At 44.3% G+C, this 13930-nt stretch overlaps 1 protein-coding gene across 1 annotated transcript in view; it reads right to left on the bottom strand.

Annotated features, from left to right (window-relative positions):
- Positions 1-12685, bottom strand: part of LOC135090678 (uncharacterized) — a 35857-nt gene extending 23172 nt beyond the window's left edge. The window contains exons 1-2 of the mRNA XM_063987673.1: positions 12547-12685; positions 12116-12214 (exon numbers count right to left, since the gene is read on the bottom strand). Coding sequence (XP_063843743.1) covers positions 12116-12128 — 13 coding nt within the window. The 5' untranslated portion in view covers positions 12129-12214; positions 12547-12685. The remainder of the gene's footprint in view (positions 1-12115; positions 12215-12546) is intronic.
- Positions 12686-13930: the final 1245 nt, after the last annotated feature.

Below are 13930 nucleotides of genomic sequence, written 5' to 3'. Positions count from 1 at the left end.
GAATTGGTGAAGTAGGTGCGTGACCAAAATACATAAATGGGCTAGGGGAGATTCCCAGCGTTTATTAGAATGAGATGGTTGTGACCAAGGAGAGGGCTTGACAATACAAAGTTTATTGGAAGTGAAACCAGACCAGAAAGACTGCCAGTGAGCAAAAAGGAAGGATTTAGGAACAGGGGAATAGTTGGAAACATAAATCAGGGACAGGCAAGGGCACTTCACACGCTGGAAAATCATCAACCATGTCATTACCAGGGATGCCAACATGGCTAAGTACCCAGCAGAAATGGACCGATTTAAGATGGACAGAACAACCAATCCTGAATTTTGCAAACAAGGGAATGCAGAGAAGAAAAAGACAAGAGGGAAAGGGAAGACCAAGAGTCAGTAAAAACAGTAATAGAAGGCAGGCAGGCAGGAGAAGGTGCCTGAGGACCAAGAGTATCTGTCGCATGCAGCTCAGTGGTAAGAAAACTAGCCTCAAGAGGGAGGAGAAACTGGAGGTGGGTATCAGGGAAGAGGATGGCAAAGCCAGAACCAATAGGAGATTTAGAGCCATCAGTATAAATATGGATCCTATTGGAATGTGTAAGAAGATGGGCAGAGAAATGGGAATGAAGGACACAGGGAGGAGTATTAGATTTCTTAGAGGTTGGGAAGACAGAGGTGCACAGAGAGAGAGGTGGGGGCTGATCCATGGAGGGGTGGAGGGAACATAGAAAGGGAGAGGGCAAAGGGTGGGGGCAGAAGGGTGGGAGAGAAGGACACACATATAGGGGTAAGGGCAAGGGCAAGTGAGGATGGGAAGTAAAGGTCATGGACAGAGAGGGAGAAATATGCAAAGCAGATAAAGGAAACTGGAGTAACAGTGAAAGGAGAAAAGGGGTTGACAGTGGGAGAGAGACGGAAGGCCAGATTCAGAATAGAGACTTTCTATAGGGGAAGATTGGAAGGCGTCAAGGAAGTGGGGAGGCCAAAGAATAGACATGAGTAAGCATAGTCGAAAGGACCAACACAGTATGCAAATAAAGTAGTCTTAAGGTCAGCACCCCAAGACACATGGGAGAGGGTCTGTAACAGGTGAAGATGGCGAGGGGCAGTATCCTTGATGAGAGAGAATATGTTGTCGCCAGGTGAGGTGAGAGTCAAAAGTAGCGTATTTGACAGCATACAAGATGCACCTCTTTTTTATAAAAATGGCTCAAAAAATCACCCTGCATCCTATATGTGAATGTGAGGCCTCCTGTAGATTTCATTTTGAAATTCATTTCACCCATACACCCGAAGATTTACACCACTGTATTATAGGCAAAGGTGCTATATCCTATTTTTCAACCATAATATGATGTAAAAAAAAAGTTGAAAATGAAAACATGGCCCTGTTCATTGATAGACCAAGTGTGTAGTTAACATTTATTATTACCATCATGTAAGATATTTTTATTGTTGTGATTGTTTGCTATTTTGTTTAGCTGTACCCACTAGCTTGCTTTAAACATTACATGCTTAAAATATGTAAAAAAAAATTTTTTCCTGAATATGCCCTGCTGAAATGGGCATGCATCTTATATGCCCATGTGTGTTATATGCCACCAAATATGGTTAGGCCAAGAAACTTGCCAGAAGTGTGATACTCAAGAGGAGTATCATAAAGAAGAAGAGGGGGTGGGGGGTGAGTGGCACAGAAGTGAGAAAAGTAAATGGAGAAGGATTTTGGTAGAAGAGAACTGGAAGCCATGGTTGGTGGCCCAGGAAAGAGGCAGCAGTAATGGCAGACTGAAGGAGACAATGAAGAAGAGAAGAGCTGTCCAAGGCATAGATGGCAAAGTCATCAACGCAGAGGGAGGATCTGATACCAGGGAGGGCGGAAACTATGCTATTAATGGCAAGGAGGAAGAGGGTTGTATTCAAGACAACCCTGAGGTACACCCACGTATTGACAAAATGGATGGGGAACAGGAAGAAGTATAACTTTAAAGTGGAAGGAACGATCATGGAGGAAGTTTTGAAGAAAGACCCCCCATGTTGTAAGACACCAACATAGGACAACTGGTAGAGGATGTGGTTGCGTCAAGTGGTACCATAAGCCTTCTCAAAGTCAAAGAACACGGCCAAGACAGATTCCTGATGAGTGAAGGCAGAAGTAATACACATATGTAAGCGGGTAAAAGGTTCTGCTGTACCATGGGCACATTGGAAACCAAATTGGGAAGATGAAAGGCTCTTAGATTCAAGGTACCACATTAGCCAAAAATTAATCATGTGTTCAAGTAACTTAGAAACACAATAATTAGTCAGGGGCAATAGGTCTATAATCCTGGGGAAAAGTACCAGATTTATTAGGTTTAAGAAAAGGAAGGAAGAGAGTCTCATGCCATAGGGTAAACAAGAAGGTCAGGGAGATGGGGGTGTAGGTGACAGAGCATCTGATAGTGAATGTCATCAGGTCCCACACAAGTGTTACGGCAGCACTTCAAGATGGAGAGGAGCTCAGAGGGGAAAATAGGAGCATTGTAGGAAGCATCAGAGGAAAGTGTGAAGGTGACAGGAGTGTGTTCCTTGATACTCTTAAAGGCAGCAAACTGTGGGGATACATAGTCATTACTGATGAGGCTGAAAAACGAGCCAATCCCTGGAGGGGATTGGCGACAAGTTCATGAGGCAGGGGCTGGAGGCAGGGGCTGGAGAGCGTGGGTGTTTGCCAGACAGCTTATGGATGTGGATGGCACCAGACCAAAGCAAGGGGAGTGAGTGGAGGACGTAATGGTAGAGATGTAAGCGTGCCAGCTGTTGGACTCAGCTAATTTAGCAGTCCAGTGAAACTGAGCTGAAGCCCGCTTGAAATTAATAAAGACTGGGAGTTGGCCAGGAGTGTCCCACTTGCACTGGTAACCACCTCAGGCTGCTCACTTCAAGTAAAAAAAGGCCTTAGCACAAGCTGGGGTCCACCAGGGAATGCACTTGGAGGAAAAGGAGCATGTAATTCTAGGGATGGAAACAAAAGCAGCACTAGGAATGGAAACAGTGAAGAAAGCAAGTATATCACAGGAAGAGAACTTGGAAGGAGAAAGATGGAATGCAGCAAGGGAGGCAAAAGTATGGCAATCAGCCTTATCAAAGCATCAACGAAAGGGGTTGTGGAGAGGGGTATAGGAAGTAGGGGAGAGAAGGACCAGAAAATGGTAGCTACAGGGGTTGTGGTCAAGTACTGACCAGTGGAGATCAAGTAGAAGAGCAGGGGAGCAGAGGGCTAGGTGAAGACAGGAGAAGGACTGAGTGTGGAGATCGTAGTGAGTTGGGTTGCCAGCATTATGGAGAACAAGGTTAAAGTCCTGAAGAAAGCACTCAAGAGAGTGGCTGTGAGAGTTGACCTTGGAGTCTCCCCAAAGCATGTGGTGACAATTGAAGTTACCAAAGACATGGAGGAGGAGTGGTGAGGCAGGAGAGGAGGGAAGGAAGGGCATCAAAATCAATAGGGTGGGAAGGGGAAGACAGAGGGAAACTAGAAACCCAGTGGCAGAGGTAAACATGAAGGACCACACAGGGAAGCATAGTAGGGGCAGAGATGGGAGGGTATAAGCAACAGACTGATGAAGAAGGATAGCAGAAGAAATAGCATGTGGGAGAGGAAAAAAAGCAGTACTGAGGAACAGGAAAGGGCGGGCAGGCAAGGAAGGTTTCTTGAAGACAGAGGATCACAAGGGCATAAGATGAAATGAGGTGGTGGAGGTCCTGTCTATGGGAACGGAAACCATAGATATTCCACTGAAGAATAGACATGATCAGCTAGGGACAAGACTCAAAATGGGGATAGTGGGTGGGGGGTAGGCACATCTGCTGGAGTATTGGGAACAAAGGAGGGGAAGGTTAGGGGTCCACAGGCATGGAGGCTGAGGGAGGGGAAGAAGAAACAAGGTCAGGGACAAATGGGTCAGGGAGGGGTAAGGAGGAAGGCTAAGAAAGGAGAGTAGCACAGGAGCAGCCAGGAGGTAGGGGATAAATGAAGAGAGACTTAATGGTAGAGGGAGGAGGAGGAGGGGGCTGACTAGAGGAACAGGCCAGGGGAGGGTTGGGAAGGGAGGGAGAGTAAAGTGGTAAAGGAGGAGAGGAAGAAGGAGGGGGAGGGGAGTGGGGGTAAGCAGGCAGGCTGAGGGTGAATGACAGCTGAGACATGAACAGGTGGGCTCAGGAAGGAAGGCATCAGGGCAGCAGGGGGAGAGGGTTGGGGCTGTTTGAGTGAGGAAAGCAGAAATCTGAGCAAGGGTCTCACCCTCAAAAGGCAAGGCAGGAGAAATGGCAGAGGCAGGCAGGACAAGACTTCTTAGAGGAAAGAAGGGAGGGGAGGAGAGTCAAGAAGGGGGGCAAGGAAAGAGGTTGCAGGAGGAGAGGAGACTGGAAGGAGAGAAAGGCACTTGGCACAGCGAATGAGGCAGGAGCACTGAGGAGAAAAGAGGGAGCACTTGCAGAGGTTGAGGTAGGGATAACAGGGTTAAGAGCAGATAGAACTGGGAACAGAGGGGGGAGGGCAGGAAAAGGGGAGTGGGAAGAGGGGGAGGGAAGCAGAAAAGGGGGTGAAAGGAAGAAGAGGTAGAGGAAGCGAGTGTTCTTGAGAGAAAGCAAGAGGCAGAGGTAGGGTGAAAAGTAGGGGTAAGGCCCAGTGACGTGCCTCCTGTCTGGCTTCACACAGTGTGAGACCACTTTCGAAGTGGATATCAGTGACCTCAGCCTCTAAGTTATAGGTAGGGCAACTACGATAAAAAAACATTGCGAGGGTCACTGCAGTTAGCACAGGAATGAGTAAGAGTAGGGCAAGGAAGGCGTTCATGGCCAGAGAGACTGCACAGAGGGCAGCAGGTAGCGGAGTGACAAAGCATCTCAGGGTGGCCAAAACACCAGCAGCTCTGGCATTGGTATGGAGGAAACATAAGGTTGGACAGGGTGTAAGACATCCCCTGATGTACAGGGGGGAAACATAAGGTTGGACAGGGTGTAAGACACCCCCCCAATGTACACAGACAAGGAGTTCATAGTGCTTGGAAGAGATCTTGGCGATGTTAGTGGGAGTCCTCCTAAGGCTTTGAGGTGGCAAAGTGTAGCACTGGACACAGACAGCATTGCACTCATCAAACAAAGGGAGGAGGTCATCACTACAGTCCACTCAAACTTTATCATCAATTAGGCAGTCTTGGAGAGAGAGGGAGATGGTGTCAGTATACATTTTGAGTTAGGGATCAGGCACTGCAATGAAGGGGGGTGTTCCCTGGGCCTGCCAGCTGCAACATGGCCAAGGATTGCATTTTGCCGTCCACATGCACAAGGCAGGACCTGTCAGGCCAGGTCTGGAAATGGACCTTGCCCACCTGCTCCTGCAGCCAGCAATGAAAAGTGAGTGTTGTTGTTGTCATGAAAAGGAGTAGAAGGATAACAAAAAAACAATCACGGTGGTCAGGGGCGAAGAGAAGGTCATCAACATAAGTACAAGAGAGACGGCATACCATGAGAAGCCACCATCCAGACAGGAGCGTTACTAGAGGTGTGGGGGAACCATAAGAAGCAAAGGTGACAATGGGGGACAAAGCAGAGGAGGGGGGAAATGCAAGACAAGTTGTAGCAGAGGGAGAGGGAAGAGACAAGGCGGTGGTCGACGTCAATGGGGAACAGTAGAGGAACAGCAATGGGAGCCTGTGAAACAGATGGGGTAGAAGTCAGAGCCGAGTCCAGAGGGAGAGCTGAGGTCTAGGCAAGAACAGACAGGGGGTCCAGTTTTGGAAGGACAGACCCTGAAGCCCCTGGGAGAGGAGTACAGATGTCATCATTGGCCATGGTGAGCTGAGGGAGACTGGAGGAAAAAGGAACAGTCCACTCCTAAAAACCTCCATGAGGGGTAAGGGCGAAACAAACGCTGGGGTACTGTACCCTTGGTCTCCTGAGGCTGTTAGTGACTGAGTCAAACCCAGCCTCATATCCCATCAGCATGGCACTCTCACCTTAGGAACACTGAGAGGGGGAAAAAAGAGAAATGAGGAAGGAGGGAAAGAGCCAGGCAAACTTTGTTGGGTCGGGGCCAGGGCCAGTGGCACAAGTCCCCAGGGACACAAAAGTGACCCCAAGGTGCCCAAAGTCTGGGTCCTGGGATGGGGGTCACCATTCCTCAAGGACAGGGCTGTCCCACTTCTCAAAGATACTTAAGAGCTGACATATTGGCATCCTACTTTGGCAGGAAGGTTGACATTCCCTGGCCTTTATGTGGGCACCAAATAATGCCAATCCCCACAGCCACAGCCAATCTGAGTCCCCTGGACTTTGCACAATGATTCATAGCTGGATGATTGGACAGCACCTCTTCAGTCCAAGATATCTGATATGAATTCTTCACCCACTTCCCCACTACTAATGCAAACACCCTAAGTTCTCCATCTTCAACTCCAGCTGGTTATGGGGGACCTACCCAAAAGTGCTGTAAAACCTCAATTCTCCTGCCTATTCCCAAGTCAGTCATAAACATTATCAATATTCTAATGAAAATATTGGTACTATAAATTTGTATACATGAACATACCTTACACAAATTTTAGACACACCAAGACTGGGAAGAACCTCTTGGGTTTCCTGGAGCTGTGGAGTTTGAGAGAGAGAGAGAGAGAGAGAGAGAGAGAGAGAGAGAGGGGGGGGGGGGTGAACATTTTCCTAGGTGTCATCATTCTCCTGGGGCTCTTCAGTATGGGATACCTGTTGTTTGTGGAGATGGATGAATAGGAGACTCCAGGATATGTTTGGCTCACTGACATTGGACAAGGTGTTTCTATGGAATCTGATGGGGATGGTGTTGGCTTGTGGGACAGTCAAAATTTGGGCAGCTGAAAGTCTCTCAGTTCTGTTAATGTCTTGAAAGGGCTTCCCTTCTCATGATAGGGAGGCAAACAATTGCTGGGCTGTGTGGACCTTCACACTGAAAGCAGTGGAATGGTCTTGCACAGGTAATGTCTTCCTACCTGGCTGAGTGGGGTCCACTACACTGGATCAATAGATTGGCCAATGTCAGGTGTTAATGGAGTGTCTGATCCTCTGACACCATGGGCAGTGGAGGAGAGGGAGAAGAATGGCCAAGGAAAATAGCCATGGCTGGTAAACCACCTGCAGTAAATAAAGCAAGTCGTTTTGGCAGGGCCACTTTGACTTTGATCCAAATCCACTTACCAATGGCAATCCTTAGCAGGCAGCAGTTGGGGATCCAGGCAATGCCCAGTACCTCGCCACTATCTAGGAACTTGCAATCCTTCTGGACCTCTTCAATATTAGTATCCTCTACAAGAGGCTCCATCTTGGCATACTGTAAGGACTCCCCTTCACTCTCAGCCCATTGATCTTATGAAGGCATCAGGAACTGTCTGGAAGCTCATGGGGTCTTTTCCCAGCCTTTTCTGTTGGAATGGTACCCTTCTTTGCTTTCCAGTGGTGCTGCTGGCAAGATCTTGGAAGTCAGCAGCCATATTGGAGACTTGGTTTTCAAATTGGCCCTTTATGGCAGAGCAAGATGGTGACTGAAACAGCTGCTTGTCTGTTGGTGTGTTTGGTAGTTGCAAGTAGCAAAAATACACTTGCAGTGCACCCACAGCAATTGCCTTAAGGTGACTCTGCTCTGAAACACTCAGCACACATGTGTGCAGTATGAACATCAGGAGCCACATCTGATTTAACATCTACCTCAGAAGACCTCTGCAATATATAAAAGACAAATGGCAACAATACAAGATTAACAAAATAAGAAAGAAGTATACACTATAGCAAGAAGTATACACTATAGCATGTGGGAAGTAACTGAAGATAATATTACAAGTACAGGTGAAGGCTTTGGCTGAAGTAAGGCGCTGTGAAGAGCTGATTCAGGATGTTATGACAAAGCTGGCAGCCAGCAACAACAAGGCTGGGTGTGCATTAATTGCATTAGTCAGCAGATGGCACTGGAGGGGGAATATTAAGAACATTAAGCAAGAAAATAAGGGAGGTGCAAAAGCCATCAGGCCTACTACATGAGTAGCAAAGTCTTGTTTGCGGAGCTGTGTGGTGGCTGTAGGTGAGGTGGTGTGTAAGATGACCTGTCACAGCCCTTTGTATCCTCTGCTACTCCATGAGAGATGTAAAGCTATATATATATATATAAGCAATGCTGTAAACAAATGCTATATTCAAGCTTTGCCCAACATTCTTGACATTTCCTAACCTCTAGTCCTTCTGGTATGTTCTCACCTTATCTCTGTTTGCCTCTTCTGATCACAACCTCATATCTGTATCTTGCCCTAATGCTCCAGTCCCTCCTCAGAATCCTCCAAAGTGGAGGTGCCTTTGGCATTTTTGCCTCTACTAACTGGGGGGACCTGAGGAGGTATTATGATTTTTGGAATGATTACTGCCTCTGACCTGTTTCTGTGTGCTGAGCACCTCACAAATGACAGTGTTTGGCATGGAGGCATACATTCCTCACTCTCTTCTCTTGACCTAAACCTTCCAATCCTCAGTTTAACTCCACCTGCTCTCATGCTATACAAGATAGAGAGGTGGCCACAAAAAGATACTTGAGCCTTTCATTACCTGAATCTTGTGCACTTTGTATTTCTGCCTGGAATCATGCTAAGTCTTATTCTCCAACTAGCCAAAACACCATCAATAGGAAATCTCAAAATCTTTCAAGACCAAACTCCCCTCATGACTTCTGTGTGGCACCTAGCCAAAGACGTCTCTAGTAACTTTACTTCTTCATCTTTCCCTCCATTATTTTCAACCTGATGGCACCACTGTCATCTCATCTCTCTCTTAAGCTGAACTTGAACTCTTCATTCAAACCTTTGCTAAAAAAAAAAAAAAAACTCTACCTTGAATGATTCAGGGCTTGTTCCTCCAACTACTTCACAGTGATATGTTTTTTTTTTCCATGCCCTTGGTGGCCTTAACCCCCAGAAGGCTTATGGACCTGAAGGGGTCCTTCCAATTGTTCTCAGAAACTGTGCCTCTGTGCTTGCACCTTCCTATTCCAACTCTTTTAACTCAGTTTCTAATCAGTTTCTATCAACATCTACCTTTTCTTCTTGCTGGAAATTTGCCTACATTCAACCTGTTCCTAAAAATCATGACTGCTATAATCCCTCAAACTACTGTGCTTATTGCTTTAATTTCCAAAAACACTCTTTTGCATCTCTCATCAACAGGAAGATTCATAAACATCTATATCACTTCCTTATATCTTATTGCCAGTATGGGTTACAAAACAAAACTGAAGCTTTTAAATTTACATTCTTACAGAGGTGTAGTAGGTTAAGAGGGAATCTGATAAAGACAGTCTTTAACTGGTATAGGGGATATAACAAGGGTGACATAATCAAGATTCTCAGGATCAGTAGTCAGGATAGAACAAGAAATAAATAGTTCAAGCTTGAAAAAGTTAATTGAGAAAAACAGGAAGGAATTGGTTCTCAAATAGAATGGTAGATGAATGGAATGGACTCCGTAATCAGGTTGTTAGTGCTAAGTCATTAAGGAGCTTTAAAAGAAGATAAGACAAATCTATATGGCTGAGAATGATAGGTGGAAATAGATAGGTATGTTTCATACAGGGACTACCCATGTAGGTCTGATGGCTTCTTGCAACAAGAAAATATGTTCTTTCTTATAACCATTCCTCTCCATAAAAAAAACAATTTCCGTCTGCATCCTTGCCCACAAGACACTATTCATTAAAACTCAAAATGTGTCTTCCACACACCTTACAGCTCCCTCTTTTACTACAAGAACTCTCATCCATTCTCTTCATTTTTAGACTCCCATGCTCCCTTTTCCTTCCTCTCTCCCATAAGTTAAAGAAGCAATGGGAAGAGCCTTTTTTTTTTTTTATGTAGGAAGGACACTGGCCAAGGGCAGCAAAAATCCAGTAAAAAAAAAAAAAAAAATGTCCACTGAAATGCCAGTCCCATAAAAGGGTCAAAGCAGTAGTCAAAAACTGATGAATAAGTAGTGTCTTGAAACCTCCCTCTTGAAGGAACTCAAGTCATCGGAAGGTGGAAATACAGAAGCAGACAGGGAGTTCCAGAGTTTACCAGAGAAAGGGATGAATGATTGAGAATACTGGTTAACTCTTGCGTTAGAGAGGTGGACAGAATAGGGGTGAGAGAAAGAAGAAAGTCTTGTGCAGCGAGGCTGCGGGAGGACGGGAGGCATGCAGTTAGCAAGATCAGAAGAGCAGTTAGCATGAAAATAGCAGTAGAAGACTGCTAGAGATCCAACATTATGGTGGTGAGAGAGAGGCTGAAGATAGTCAGAGGAGAGGAGTTGTTGATGAGATGAAAAGCTTTTGATTCCACCCTGTCTAGAAGAACAGTGTGAGTGGAACCCCCCGGACATGTGAAGCATACTCCATACATGGATGGATAAGGACCTTGTACAGAGTTAGCAGCTGGGGGGTGAGAAAAACTGGCAGAGACGTCTCAGAATGCCTAACTTCATAGAAGCTGTTTTAGAAGAGATGAGATGTGAAGTTTCCAGTTCAGATTATAAGTAAAGGACAGACCGAGGATGTTCAGTGTAGAAGAGGGGGACAGTTGAGTGTCACTGAAGAAGAGGGGATAGTTGTCTGGAAGGTTGTGTTGAGTTGATAGATGAAGGAATTTTTTCTTTTGAAGCACTGAACAATCAAGTTCGCTCTGCCCCAATCAGAAATTTTAGAAAGATCATAAGTCAAGCATTCTGTGGCTTCCCTGCGTGAAATGTTTATCTCCTGAAGGGGTTGGATGTCTATGAAAAGACGTGGAAAAGTGCAGGGTGGTATCATCAACGTAGGAGTGGATAGGACAAGAAGTTTGGTTTAGATCATTAATGAATAATAAGAAGAGAGTGGGTGACAGGACAGAACCCTAAGGAACACCACTGTTAATAGATTTAGGAGAAGAACTGTGACCGTCTACCACAGCAGCAATAGAACGGTCATAAAGGAAACTTGATATGAAGTTACAGAGAGAAGGATAGAAGCCGTAGGAGGGAGAGGGAGAGAAAAGATTTGGTCAAGTGCAACTGAATGGAAATCTCAAGGAAGGATACCCAACTTCTTGAGTTTGAGGATGGAAAGGGTGAAAGTTTCTCTCCATGAGGGAGGGAATTATTCTTAAGACCAAATTAGATTACCTGTATGCTAACAGTAAGGAAAATAAGGTAGGGAACAAACAGCAATTCATTTGGTAGTGGGTATCATCAGGGTCTGCAGTAGCAGCCAAGTGTATAGCCACTGACTATGTACCCACTTGGCCAAAATAAGGACCATTAAACTTGGACAGGTGAGCCACACCCCACTGCCTACTAAAAAGCTAGCTTCAAGGAAAAATAACATGAAGGCCAATAAATATGTGTGTGCCACTTACTCTTACCCCTCTCTTCTGCAGCCACCCACCCTTGCTCCTATACACCACTGCCACCACTCCAAGGCCAACCCCTCCATCACTCTCCCACTGACTCCTACTGGCTAGGATATGTTATGGATTGGAGTTGAATCAGGAATTCAAAGCAGGTCATTTACACACCTGCAAGGCTAAGTAATGAATGTGAAAGTAGAGGAGACTACGCTAAATGGACAAGGGCATTCTTGACTTTACAATGAGACTGTAGTTCACTTATCTTATCACATCTGAGTTTCCCTTAACTTCTGACTCATTACTTTGGCATCCTCTGTTAACTATCCCTAAGATAAACCGAGTTCACATGTGAAGTGGCTGTCATCTTAATAGTTTCACTAACATTATCCAATTCATAATCAAGAAACTGATAGTGATTCTGCATAAGTCTTATAAGCTTTATAAACCTTCTCTCTATAAACATCTGCTTTTAGCAAGAGCTTGTCCTGATACATCCTCCAAAATCCTTATTACAGCCTCATATACATCGCCATATCACTCCTCATGTACATCGCCATATCACTCTTGGGCATCAGCTAATCTTGCATTTATATTAACTTCCTTCTTACTCTTGTCCTGCAATTGACATTGAGAATGAATGGTAGACTACATGTAACTTGACCTCCACAAGCTGACCTTGATTGTTTTGCAACCTGTAAATCAAACTCGATTCCAGTGCTGACCTTGCACCTCCATGGCGGGGAACTGTAGCGGGGCGTGGGTCTCTGCAAGCCTCGGGGTTTACAAGGGAGGGATTCACCTGCTTCACTCATGATTGTGGTCTGCAAATGTATGGCAATGTAAGAATACAAATCTAAAATAGCACTAATACCCCAAAGCAGTACATTCACCAAAACTTTTTTTTTTTATTCAATACACACATCAAAATGACTTCCAAGAGAATATCAAGGTGGCTTGAATACACCTAAATGTAATGTATATGAAACTTTCAGAAAACCAGTCATTCAAAATATAATGTATATGAAACTTTCAGTAAACCAGTCATTCAAAGTTACTGTTGGAACCACAATCAGTAACTTTAATAAAATTATTAAAAATACACTAGTATTCAAATTGAAATACACCGTCACGACATAACAGAGCAGCAACTTACCTTGCATGTACAGTCGCGGTCATTAGTTGTCCTGCTTCATCGCTATGATGAAACGTAACCAGCTCAGGTTCGAAGATTGTTCTTGAGGAGAGGAGTACGAGGTGCTGGCAAGGGGATAAGGGACCCTTCCTCTTCTACCCTTCCCCCTCACTGGCACTTCACACCCCTCTCCACGACACACCTCTGTCCAAACTTCGAACCTGAGCTGGATATGATTCATCATGGTGTTGAAACAGGGCTTAAAACCATGACCTGTACCTGATCAACATTAGATTATCTAGAGTCCACTTTCTATGCAATAACACTTAGATAAAACCCACGCAAAGTACAGTAAGCAGAAAGACACGAGTTGACAACAGGATAACCTTTGCACGCTTGGTGGAATGACAATGAAAATTAAAGCTTTTAGGAAGTGGCACCAAGAAAATATATATATATATATATATATATATATATATATATATATATATATATATATATATATATATATATATATATATATATATATATATACAAAAGAATAGTTCATATATAGAACGAAATAAATGTGAAGGAATTAAAAGGAAAAAAAGGAGATGCGTGGATAAAAATTGGGAGACCTACCAGAGGACAGTAAAGGTACAAAAATGTTACTGCACAATATGGTCAAGAACTGTATAGAAAAGGTAATAACGAAAATGCATTTATTATAAAAGACAAAGATAGAAATATTGTGGTGGAACCAGAAGAAATAGCCAAGATAGTCGGGATATTTTGAAGAACTGCTAGATATAGGCAGGAAAAACAGGTACTGGAACACCAAATAGAGGAATGGTCAGGATAAGTACAAAAGATATCGAAAGAATTAAAATTTATGAAGAATGGAAAGGCGCCGGGGGAAGACGAAATTCCAAAAGAGATAAGGCAGGAGGTTCAGAGATAATAGGATGGTTAAATGGAATATTCAGTTTGGCCTGGAGAAGTAAGACAACACCAGAAGACTGCTGGAGATAGCATAATATCCCCACTATACAAAACACAACAAAATGGATTGGGAAAATCCTTCCATCTTATATTGTAAAGTTGGAGAGGATCACAGCAAGAAGACCGAGAAACATTGCAGAGAATAAGTTAGGAAATTGGCAGCATGACTTTAGATTGGGAAGAGGAAAAACAGATTTAATGTTCACTCTATAATCTTAGAAAAAAAGGTGGGGATGGAAGAAGGAAACATCCGTAGCATTTAAAGACCTGGAAAAGCATTCGACAGAATAAACAAACTTTAGCAAATTATTAAAGACCAATATTACAATATACCTCCAAAAATGATAAGAATATTCCGAAGTCTGTATCAAAATAGCAGGAGTAGAATAAAAAACAGAAAAGTCGAAAGCAGGTGTAAACA

Source organism: Scylla paramamosain, chromosome 35 (genome assembly GCF_035594125.1).
Source record: "Scylla paramamosain isolate STU-SP2022 chromosome 35, ASM3559412v1, whole genome shotgun sequence".
NCBI lineage: Eukaryota > Metazoa > Arthropoda > Malacostraca > Decapoda > Portunidae > Scylla > Scylla paramamosain.
The sequence above is the reverse complement of the archived record's forward strand: the minus strand, read 5'-3'. Positions and strand labels throughout refer to the sequence as shown.